Genomic DNA, 12,702 nt, shown 5'->3' on the forward strand with positions numbered 1-12,702 from the left:
ATTCAGCAGTTGCCATCAATGACACATTACTACCAAGAAGATACTATCTTACTTTTAATGTTTCTTTTGTTGTTTTAAGCTGATGCCATCTTAACCCGTTTATATTACTGCTGCAGCCTGCTTTTATGTCTAGGATTTGTTTTTTGTTGTCATTTAAAAAATTCTTTTTAGTCTTTCCCATAGCTAGTTTTCTCACTTAGTAAATACAAATGTGGAGTAGCTGACAGGCAAAGAGATTTTGAAAATGGATAGGAGCACAGTTTTGTGGGCTGGCTGTCATCTTGTAGATGAAAAAGAACAATTGACTGGCTTAATTTATTCCAAACCTTAATTTGTCAAGAAATAACCCTTTAAAAAATATAGCACTGTTTTACTAAAAACAACAACAACAAACTTATTTCACTCATTTGAGGGTGAAAAATTTAAATTACTGAACCTGCTAATTGTCTTGGAGACATGAGATTAAAACATTTACCCTGAAGTTCAATTAAAATTAAATTTGATTTACTTCTTAGTTCATCTTAATTTTTTCTTACTACTAAGATGAAAAATAGTATTGGGATAATGTACTATGTAAAAGCTTTTGTCCATTATGAAAATACTTCCTTATTGTTTTTTCTTTTTAAATTATAAAACCATTGGATGGAGGGTGGTTCTTTTTCTGTTGGTTTGTGGTTTAAAATCTGATTCCACTGAAGTGACCTGGTGAGTCTTCAGTGACTGGCTCAAAAAAGGACTTACCCAGTAACAGTGCAACACCTTACAGCGTAACAGGAATAAATGGACTCGGCCTCTGAGGGTCAGATCATACATTCCAAACCATTGATTCAGCTGTAGAGTGTTTCATTGTTGAAGAATAATGTGTGGAGTATTCCCTCTCAGGGCAGGGAGATTAATTTTCCTTCTTAAAAACATGAATCAGTCTGTGGGGGTAGGGCATGGTTTTAGTGGTTTAGGACATGCCTAGCAAAGAGCAAAGCGCCCTGAATTCTAACTTCAGTATCTATGCCTTTAATTCCCATTTCCTGCATGGGAGAATGAACTGTTTTTCTTTTTCTACCTACTTTATCCCTGTTATACTAAAATAAATCACTGGTGGTGGGGGGAGGGGGTTGTGAAGAAAACAATTTAGCTTAGTTATACCTTGCTTGTCTTTAGCTAAGTGCTGGTAGCTCAAACCTGTAATTCTAGGTACTCAGGAGGCTGAGACTAGGAGGATTATTGGGTTCAGAGCTAGCTGAGGCAAACAAGTTAGAAAGACGACTAATGTAAAAAGCTGAGAAAGCACAGCTGAATCCTTCAACACACAATTCAAGAAAGCCTCACAAGTTTAAGTTTAGTTTTAACAGCTGTATAATCTAGAACTGGTGGGATAGCAAAGAAACCATTAATTTTTTTTATTTTTAAGGATATTTTTATACCCATACATTGTTGTCATAAATAGTTTTCTAGGACGTGGAACAGAAACTGCCCTTTTGATCTGAAGAACTTTTATAGATGAGTTTGTCTTGCTTTTTATTGCAAATTTGTATGATGTATTTAATGTAGTTTTTTAAAAATGATATCTTTAAGTAGTTGTACAAAGAAGTTCTTATTCTATAAAACAGTATACGAGTACATGGTGTCTTGACAACATTGTCATCCATTGCTCCTTATTTAATGTAGTTTTAGTGCTTATACATGATTCTTGAGTCTTGTACTTGAGTTTTTTTTACAAAATGAAAATGAGTTTTAGGATTATATTATACTTATGTGACTACTATAGTAGCCACAAACTCCTTGTGTGGCTTGTTTTATATTTCTTCCTTCTCTATTTTTTTCTGTCTTAGAAGCTTTATTTACCAATTGCAATAAAATTAATATTTTTTCTGTGATATACTGAGCAAAATATTAAGAGCGGTAAGAATGTATTTTCTTGCCTGTATTTGGACTATGCATATATCACATTACAAGCACAAATCTTTCCACACCACTGATACATGTGCCTTTCTTGTAGAAAGGTTTTGAGTCTTATTTTATTTGAAGGTGAAATTAAGGGACTGCTGGGATAGAGTAAGTAACGGAAGCTCTAGGAAGGCAAGGTCATGGGAGTGAATCTGTGGCTCTTAAAGGGGCCTCGGAAGTTCATGTTTTTAATTGAGTTCTGCTTTCTTCACCTTATTTTCGAGTCACTGTGTTATTCTTCCTGTAGGGTGGCCTCAAATACAGCACCTCCAACTTCTGTAGTCTCCGTTATGGATCGTTAAACAGATGTGGTTCAGAAAGCCATCAGTAATCTCAAGAATGCTTTGAAATGACTGAAATTACATACTCATGTGATGTTTTTGTTTTTGTTTCTGTTTTGTTTTTTGTACTGGGCTTGAACTTCTGTTCCACTTTTTTTGCTCATGGTTGGCTTTCTGCTACTTGTATCATGCCTCCAATTTGTCATAGTTAATTGGAGATGAGGTCTGTTGGACTTTCTGTCAGATCTCGGCCCCCTGCTCACTCAGCCTTCTGAGTACCTAGGATTATTGACTTGAGACACTGGAGCCAGCACAAAACATTCTTCTTGCTGAGGGGTTAAGACTGGCAAACGGGGCTACGTTTCTGTAGTATAGAGCCTAGGACTGCAGTTGGTCATGACACTTCACTGAGGGCTGGGCTATGTCCTTGCTATGGGCTTGTGGGAATGAGAGAGTATACATTCTCATCTGAGAATGGGGGGGGGGGACTCCTCTTGGGAAATACTTTTAAGTTGGGATCTGTAGTCAGAGCTGTGTCTTCCTGATTTCTTTTATATGATGTCTCCTCATTTGCAGTGGTCTCTTAGCACGTTGTACTACTTGTGAAACTTAATATTCTGTCTGGTTTTATAATTAACAAACTTTCTCTCTGAGGGCTGCCATGGGATTTAGTCCTTTTTGCATTTGCCCTGGTACTGGCTACATTATTCAGGAGAATCAAAGCAGAGTCAGTTGTTGTAGATACAGTCATTAAATTACAATTGTTGACAATGAATTGTTGATGCTATATTGTAACCATTCAAAAGTTGGTTGTTGGAAGTGGTGCTGTGGCTGAAAGTGATAGAGCTCTAGCCTTGAGCAAAAGAGCTCAGGGACAATGCCCAGGCCCTGAGTTCAAGCCCTATAACTGACCAAAAAAGAAAAAAAAAGAAGTTGGTTGTTATTGTTGTTTTGCTTCTTTTTGTGTGCTGGTCCTGGAGCTTGAACTCAGGTCCTGGGTACTGTCCCTGAAGTGTTTTTTTTGTTTGTTTGTTTTTGTTTTTTTTGCACAGGACTAGCAGTCTACCATTTGAATCACAGCTCCACTTCTGGCTTTTTGGTGACTAAATGGAGATGATGCCTGGGCTGTTTTCTAACTGCAGTCCTCAGATCTCAGCCTCCTGAGTAGCTAGGGTTACAGGTGTGGGCCACTGGCACCTGGCTATTCAAAAGTTTTGAAGAAGCCTGGAGATAAAAATCACAAAACTCCCAGCTCAGATGTTTTGCCTTCTATAATTAGCCACTGTTGTGGTTTGGTGACTAGGAAGCCTGAGCTCTGAGCCAAGCCCATCTGCAAATGGCTGGGAAGTGCCACAAGGCTCTCCCAGGGTCTCAGCGTCCCCAACAGGACATGTTTGATGTGAAGTCTGTGGTGAGAGTAGTGTTACAGTAATCCTACTAGGTAAGATTGATTTTGTGGACATACACATATTCTGTTTGCACAAGTGCCTGTGCCTATGCCTGTCCTGGGGATTGAACTCAAGGCCTTACTCTTTCACTTGGCTTTTTTCCCCTCAAGGCTGTCACTTTACTACTTGAGCCATTTCGGCCCTTTTTTTTTTGCTGGTTAATTGGAGATAAGAATCTCATAGATTTGTCTTCTTGGGCGAGCTTTAAACTTTGATCTCAGATCTCACTTTCCTGAGTACTTAGGATTATAGTTGTGAGCTACTAACTCTGAGACCTTTTATTATTATGATGATGATTTTGTGACAGGATCTCACTGCATAGTTTCAGGCAGTTCTGGAACTTTCTTGACTTGAATTTGTAGTCCTTCCTCCTCCACCTGAATGTTAGAATTATAGGCGTATGCCACCACACCTGGCTCAGATTTACTTTTTAAAACTTAGGCACATGCTTATAATTCGATCATTATTTGCATATGTGAATGCTGTGTTGCTGAGACTGCATATCCTTCCCCAAAGTGTTGGTTTTGCTTGTGTGTTTGTTTTATCAGGCAACTAATTTGACAGGGCTACAAATTCTGGTCCTACAGTAGGTAGCCACTTGAATCTCTGTTTAAAATATTTAATCTTTAGTGGTACTTGGATTCTGCCCTGTAGACTGTATGTTAAGTGAAAAGCTGTAGACTTGGCCAAGTTGATAAACAGAATTTGGGCTCTTCTTCCTTGTAGGATGTCTCCTCTATTTCAGTTCTTGTTTTTATAGCTCCACTGGCCTTGCCCTGCTAATAACTAATAACATGTACCCTGTGCCATTCTTTAAGTCACTCTCAAGTTGAGCTAGAGTTTCTCTAGTCCAGTCTCAGCTTCAGCTCATGTTCCTCCTGCCTAAACTTCCCCAGTGCTGGGGAAGGTGTACACTACTACATCTGGACAGTTACCATTTATAGATGTTATGATGTCAGGGCTGGTCCTACAGGCACAGAAGAAGCACAACACTAGCTCATCTTTTAGTTCAGCTTTCTATTCCCTAGTATACATGTGATAGTTGTGATCAAGAGAACATTTTGGATGTTTTTCTTTTAATATTTGGTAAAAACAGAAAAATAGAAGTAGAGAAAGTAGTCTTTTATTTTTCCTAGAGATTATTTTGTAAACAATGATAGTTACTGGTTTTGATGAAGATCTCTGAACCTAGATTACCTCTGTTAGGAATACTTCCAAGAGAATATCCTAAACCATGAGCCAAGAGGGAACAGTGGCCCATCCTGGCTGTTTCTAATACCCTCTGTGCCAGGTTTATTTTTAACCATCTCTAAAGCCTGAGAGGAGGAGGCATTGAGCTCCCTCTAGAGGGTTTACTGTGCTACAAATAGCAGTTTTTCAAAGCAATGCAAATGTCTTTGCCAGTATCTAAATTAATCTAAAGTAAAATGAGGATTAGGTAAATGATTGTGACTGATGCTTTGAGATCAGAATTTTTATTGTCAGAAATTAATGTTTTGGGACACCAGCCTATGGACTTGTGTAGAACTCATTACTCAGCGTTAAAGTAGAATAAAGGTCTACTACATAGCCTGATTTTTGTGGAATTTAAGATGCTTTTATGTAAGATGCTTTTATGTTGACTTAGTGGGTATGAAGAAAGTTGCAGTGGGGCACTGGATACATTGGCTAATGAATGTCACTCAAGCAACCCAGTAACATAATTTTCTCCTTGTATATTTCAGGGTTTCGGAAAAACGATGAGATGAAAGCTATGGATGTTTTGCCAATTCTGAAGGAAAAAGTTGCATACCTCTCAGGTAATCCTTGACTTTCTGCTTTTATTTGATTTTTCTGTCATCATGTGTGTTTGACATATTAAACTAGCTTACCTGCCACAGCATATTAAGCCTTGGCATTTCATTGGGTTTTTATCTGCTTTGTTCTCATAGTATTTTCCTGAGAAATTATTGCCGAAAACACTTTCTTCTAGCCAGTGGGAATATCATAAATGAGATGATCAAATTATGTTTGTCTTTTTACAAACATTTGGTCTTTGTGTTCAAGCAGTTAATTAACAGCTGCTTTTTAAAAGCCAGTCATTCCTTTAATCCGAACTACTCAGGAGTCTGAGATCTGAAGATTGTGGTTTGAAGCCAACCTGGGCAGAAAAGTCCATGAGACTCCTATTTCCAGTTAACCACCAAAAAGCCACCAGTGAAGCTCTCTCTGAAGTAATAGAGTGCTAACCCTGAGCAAAATGCTCAGGGATAGTGCTCAGGTCCTGTGTTCAATCCTCAAGACTAATACCAAAAAAAAAAAGTCAGTCATCTCAGCCTTAGTGATAAAAAAAAGAGTGTGACTTACATACACATGTCTTAGATGTTTTATCTCTGAGCTTTATCATTTATAGCTTTTTGTTGCCTTGTCTTCTGGGAGCTGAGGAAAATCACACAGAAAGCTCCTTCTAGGCTCTCTGGTCCTAGAGTTCCTAGAACCGACTTCACAAGCCAGAAAATCTTGATGATCTCTAGCAATTGAGACCTTTTATTTCTGTTGAAGCCCGAGTTTTGGACCTGACCCTCAGCAATATGGAGATAAAATTCCAGTATAGTCTCCTGGGCACCAGAACAGTCCACTCCTCTGAACACCAGGGCAAGTTTTGGTGCTTTTTGACTATGGGAACAAGCAGAATAGCTATTCTGTAATACACCTTACAAAACAAAAGTTTGCATGAGTTTTCTGCTGTGGTTTATCAGGAAATGAATCTGTAGATTGTCCCAGTTCCTAAGTAGTCTTGAGGGATGCCTTTTCCTTGACAGATTTTGATCTTTTTGAGACAGGCACTCTTTGCATATCTGATAGATATATCCACATTGAACATATTTCATTTAAAATTTATAACTACTAGCTGCTTTCATTTGTTTTGGATGTTCTTTGGGCATATTGTTTTGGTATACATTTAGGGTGAGGCTTCCAATGGTGTTTTTGCCAATATTGCTTTAGTTTGTAATATTTCTTGGTCTCTAGTAAAGAACACTTGATGATTTGGCGACAGTGAATCTAATTCACAATGCATTTCCAAGGTTAGTAGTAGAGTGTTGTAAGAAGCTCATGAAGAGAAAATAATAAGTCAATTGCTAGAAATAGTTGGTTAAAATAAACAAATTCCTGGCTTGTAATAGCAGTATACTGAAATTTAAAAGTAGTATTCATTTTCTCTTTTCTGATCATTTACTGAAACATTGCAGAATAAGGCTCAGGCCAGCTTATGAATTTTGTAGTTTATAGATAGATTCAAAGTTAGTTAAAAAGGTTCTACTTTGCTGGGCACTGATGGTTCATTCCTATAATCTTAACTACTCTGGGGGCTGAGATCTGAAGATAGCAGTTGGAAGCCAGTCTGAACAGGGTAATTCATGAGACTCTTATCTCCAATTAATTGCCCAAAAATGAAATAGTTGGGCACCAGTGGCTCATGCTTGTAACCCTGACTACTCAGGAGGCTGAGATCTGAGGATTGTGGTTCAAAGCCAGCCCAGGCAGGAGAGCCCATGAGACCCTTATCTCCAGTTAATCACCTGAAAGTCAGAAGTGGCACTGTGGCTCAAGTGGTAGAGCACTAGCCTTGAGCTGAAGAGCTGAGGGACAGCACTCAGGCCCAGAGTTCAAGCCCCACAACTGACAAATTAAAAAAAATAAATAAAAGCTCGAAATGGAGCTGTGGTTCAAGTGGTAGAGCACCAGTCTTATGCACAAAAGTCCAGGCCCTAAATTCAAGCCCCAGCAGCAGCGTGTGTGTGTGTGCAAACACACACACACACACACACACACACACACAAATCTCACAAATCTGTACTTCTAAATCTTAAAGCACTAGTGGGGAAGGCTTAAAGCCAATTCTGCAGCCTTTTATCTTTTCTTTTCTTTCTTTCTTTTTTTTTTTTTTTTTTTTGCCAGACCTGGTACTTGAACTCAGGGCCTGGACACTGTCCCCGAGTTTCTTTTGCTCAAGGCTAGCGCTCTACCACTTGAACCACAGTGCCACTTCCAGCTTTTTCTCTGTATGTGGTAATGAGGAATCAAACCCAGGACTTCAGGCATGCAAGGCAAAGCACTCTATCACTAAGCTACATTCCTAGCCCTTGCAGGCTTTTTTGTTTCACATGCTGAGTATGGTTTAAAATGAGAGCTTTGCTTCTCTGTCTGCTCATGGGTTTCAAAACCTCTGTTGTTCCACTGTCTTCTTTTTTTTTTTTTTTGGGTCTGGTCGTGGGGCCTGAACACTGGGCCTGAGTGCTGTCCCTCAGCTCTTCAGCTCAAGGCTAGCGCTCTACCACTTTAGCCACAGTGCCACTTCTGGCTTTTTTCTTTTTCTGTTTATGTGGTGCTGAGAAATCAAACCCAGGGCCTCAGGCATGCAAGGCAAGCGCTCTACCACTGAGCCAACTTTCCAGCCCCTTCCACTGTCTTCTTAAGCATACTAAATGGACATGTGCAGACATGTGAATGTTCAGATCAGTGGATTTTATTTGCATTTATTCTTTTATTAGTTAATACAGAATTTATTAACAGGTGGTGTTTTTATCTGATTTCCTGGCAAACATGAAACTTTTTTACCTTTTATAACTAATCAATGAAATAAAACCAGTAATATTCCAGAATTTGTTATAAATCTTTAATGAAGTTATAAGTTCTGCAAGGTTAAATTAAAGTTGGATATATTTGGTAAGAAGGTTTGTTTTGCATTGGCCACAAATGAGGACAGAATCATTTTGAAATATTAGTGATGGAAGGACTTGGACTGGCTTTGAGCAAAGAGCTGCCACACAGCCCATGATAAAATTGTCTAGTTGTATTGCATAAGCTTCTTGCTGATTATTTTGTGTGATAAAGGAAGGCGGGAAGGAAACCCCCACAAAATTAAAAGCAGACTGATTATTTGTATTTTTTTGAAAAGTTCTTAATATGAGTGATTTTTCAAGAACAGTTTTAGCTTTCTAACTCCCGCCGCCCGCCTGTGTCTTTTGGGGGGACTGTGTACACTTTCCAGGCAGGTGGTCTGCCACTGAGCTAGGGAGCCTGGCAACGCTCCCCATCTAAACACTGCATTTCTTTTCTGTTAGATGAACTTTTGATACCATTTAAATCCAGCTTTTTAAGGTGTATGACCTTACTCTTTATTCTTTTCTCCCAGCAGTGCTAGGGTTTGGACTCAGGGCATGGGTCTTTCCCTGAGTTTTTGTACTTAAGGCTAGTGTTCTACCACAGCACTGTTGACCCACAGCACCATTTCTGGCCTTTTGGCAATTGGAAATAAGAGTTGCACAGATTTTTCTGCCTGGGCTGGCTTTGAACTGCAATCCTCAGATCTCAGCCTCTTGAATAACTAGGATTCCAGGCATGAGCCACCAGTGCTAGGCCTGTAGTGTTATTTTTAATAGTTCAGGTAAAGGAACACAAACTTGAAACTTAAAACTCTGCTTTTTACCCAGATACTATTCTCATTTGGGTACCTTGTTTGACATTGACTACCATTTTAAATCTTGGAAAAGTATAATTTTAATAGACATTCTGGAATTGATTCCAGGCTCTCTGAAGTTCAGAGATCATGTTTCTCTAAATTAAAACTGCATTTTATCCTTTCTAAAATTTTTATTTTAACCTGAGAGTATTTAGGGGAGCCTCAGTGGTCCCAGCCTATCCTAGACCTCAGATAAAATCAGAGAAGTTAGCATGTGAAAAGGATTCATGGACCATTAAATAGAGAATATACCATTCATTTTAGCCATATAAATATTCAAGCAATCCTCCTGCCTTAGCTGCCCAAGTGCTGGGACTACAGGTGAAATTGAATTCTACTTCCTGCACCTGTAGTAGAGCATGCATTGCATGTATTGTAAGAAAGTCTAATACCGGCCATTGGTATTTATTCTCTCTGTGGAATCAAACATTAAGTTTAATTTCTAAAAAAAAAAAAATTCAGATTGGTGATCCAGAAAAAAAATGTTAGATGCTGTTTGTTCTTCTCTTTACCCAAAGTGAGAGAAATGCTACATTTCAGCTACTCAAATTTTTATAATGTGTTTGATATATAGTGTTTTTTTTATTAGATTCTGTTTTGTAAAGAGTGGAAGACAAGGGGAAATGATAAATATTATCTTTGGAATAAGAGGTATTAAAAAGGTACAGACATTGATTACCCTAAAAATAATATATTTAGAGATTACTTATTAATCATCTTCTAGCCATTATGTTAGTATTATCTCCCCAAATGACCACGAACCCTTTCTTTAGTTACTCTTTTGACATTTCATTGCCTGAAAAAGGGATTAAAGCCACTAGTTTGAAATTGTATTAGCAGTTGCTCAGGGCAGAGAACTTGGCTGTGCAAATGCTGCACAATCAGTCCCTATGTCTTTATTTTAACTCTTGGAAACTCAGTATCTTATTGAAGTTGGGATGTTAAACCCATTAATGGGGTAGTTGTGAAGATCTCATTAGCAAGTGGAGCCCATGACATCGTAACTAGATCTGTCAGCACCTGTGATTTAGGATTGTTCCCTTTGAATGCTTGACCTTCTGCATTACAAATCATTTAACACTTGTTTTTAGATCATATGACTTAATATGACAGATGGATCATTTTAAACATTCATAATCAGAATTACATTTCATTACTGTGATCATTCTAAAAAATTGTAAATCTACACTTGTAAAATACTAGCATGCCCTGCTTTTGAATAATTCCTCCCTTCCTCCCTCCCTGGGATTGAATTTGTTGCCTCATGCTTACTGGTCATATTTTTTGATCTTACTAAAGGAAATAACCTTTGTTGATACTTTTTATCTCTGGCGATCATTTTTGTTATACAGAAAATAGTTGACTTTCATACTTTAACTCAAAGTTTGAGATCTTATATTTGTTTAAAAAACAAATAGAGGATCTGCCTGAGTAAGTGAAATTTTCCTTTTTTATTTTATTTTTTTGTCGGTCATGGGGCTTGAACTCTGGGCCTGGGCGCTGTCCCTCAGCTCTTCAGCTCAAGGCGAGCGCTCTACCACTTGAGCTACAGCACCACTTCCGGTTTTCTGGTAGTTTATTGGAGATAGGAGTCTCACGGTCTCTCCTGCCCCGGCTGGCTTTGAACCGTGATCCTCAGATCTCAGCCTCCTGAGTAGCTAGGATTACAGGCGTGAGCCACCAGTGCCTGGCTTCCTTTTTTATTTTCTTAACTTCGATTAAAGTAATAGACAGTTCTAACCAAGTGTTTGGTGATAACAATGCAGCCTTTTTTTTTTTTTTTGGCCCCTCCTGGGGCTTGAACTCAAGTCCAGGGCACTGTCCCTGAGCCTCTTTGTGCTCAAGGTTAGCGCTCTACCACTTGAGCCACAATGCCCCTTCTGGCCTTTTCTGAGTAGTTTATTGGAGATAAGAGTCTCACAGACTTTCCTGTCCAGACTGGCTTGAACCGTAGTCCTCAGATCTTAACCTCCTGAGTAGCTAGGATTACAGGCGTGAGCCACTGTTGCCTGGCTACCAATTCAACTTTATTAGGATTGTGTACACATTAATGAGAAACGTGTCTGCTTTTCTGTCAAGGTCAAATACTCAGGTTTGTACTCTTTAGTATATGATGTAATTTTTCTCAAGTCCTCTACTAATCTAGTTCTGCTTTAAAATTCTTGTATATTCCCTCTCTTTTTCTCTTTCTTCCCCTCTCTCTGTTTTATGAATGTGTGGCTTTGTCCATTGATAGATGCTGTCCATGCCAGTTTATATAAGGTCGTCATTATAGTGTAACGTTTGAAGCACATTGTTTTTTTCTCTTTTAGGACTGATAACCTAATTTGGCTGGTAGGAAAGAGAAAGTTTAGAATGAAAGGGAATGGGAGAGTAGTGGAAAGAGAGAGGAAAGGCTGGAGAGAAATGATTATTAAAGAGAAAAGGCTCAAAGAGTGGTTTTTGTTAAAGTGGATGAAGTTCTTTCCAAACAAAGGAGTTTCCTCAAACATATTGCAAGAAAAAGGCAAGGCCATCTGTAATGTCTTCCATTTGTTTTTCAAAACTCAGATTTTCCTCCAGGTCTCACGGGGGCATAAAATATCCCCGTTTTGTTCCCATTGATACAAGGTTTCGTGGGTTTTGCACAATGCTCCTGTCTGTGTATTTGATTTAGGCATAGTTTTGAGTAACGATGTTGGGCTCATAATGGCATATAGAAAGTTCTATGTGAACTTGATTTTTTCCTAAGTGTTCCCAATTTTTGTTTCTTTAGGTGGTAGAGATAAGCGTGGAGGTCCTATTTTAACATTTCCAGCTCGCAGCAATCATGACAGAATACGGCAGGAGGATCTCAGGAGACTAATTTCATATCTAGCCTGCATTCCTAGGTAAGTTCTCTATGGTTGTGACTTGTCACTTTTTTCACAGATCCTAGAGATGTTGTACTGTTTTCTCTCTAAAAAAAAAGAACAACAACAACAACAAAAAAAAAACAGTTTAACGATAACTGAATTTCAAGGAAATAAAGTATAAAATTAAGGTTATATTCTTCTTCCAACTTCTATGTTGTGATCGTTATTGACTTGTGCAAAACACTCCATATTCAGGGAAAAGAAGGCAAGAATCTTTATTTCTGCTATAGTAATACGTGCTATTTAGATTTCGTTTGTAGAGTTAGGTGACAACATGGAGAAGATTTTTCTGTATATTAAAATTTCAGTTTCAAGTTTTCCAATTACTTTTTGAGAAATAGATTATTCTGATATAATAGGATGTAGCTACGCCTCAACAAGAGATAGAATATGTGTATGTGTTGAGGATTAGAAGAGTCTTCTTCTGCATGAAGAGGCAGTTCCTTAGGTGTTTTTTCCCCAGAAAGGCCCATGATGAAAAGGACATAAAAGTTATGTGTGGTGGAAAGACAATATTAGTAGATTAGAACATGTAAAAGAAAATATAGTTATCAGATAGTAACCAACCTATCTACTGACTTCCCTCCCTCCCTCCCTCTCTTCCTCCCTCCCTTCTTCCTTCTTTCCCTCAC

General features: G+C 38.4%; 1 protein-coding gene across 2 annotated transcripts in view; it reads left to right on the forward strand.

Annotated features, from left to right (window-relative positions):
- The window catches only part of Trio (trio Rho guanine nucleotide exchange factor), a 320,123-nt gene that overhangs the window by 86,754 nt on the left and 220,667 nt on the right, over window positions 1-12,702 (forward strand). For both annotated transcript variants that reach the window (XM_070042198.1, XM_070042199.1), the window contains exons 2-3: window positions 5,398-5,472; window positions 11,932-12,046. In XM_070042198.1, the coding sequence (XP_069898299.1) occupies window positions 5,398-5,472; window positions 11,932-12,046 (190 nt within the window). The remainder of the gene's footprint in view (window positions 1-5,397; window positions 5,473-11,931; window positions 12,047-12,702) is intronic.

This window comes from Dipodomys merriami, unplaced genomic scaffold (genome assembly GCF_024711535.1).
Source record: "Dipodomys merriami isolate MVZ:Mamm:240054 unplaced genomic scaffold, mDipMer1.0.p SCAF_32, whole genome shotgun sequence".
Taxonomy (NCBI): domain Eukaryota; kingdom Metazoa; phylum Chordata; class Mammalia; order Rodentia; family Heteromyidae; genus Dipodomys; species Dipodomys merriami.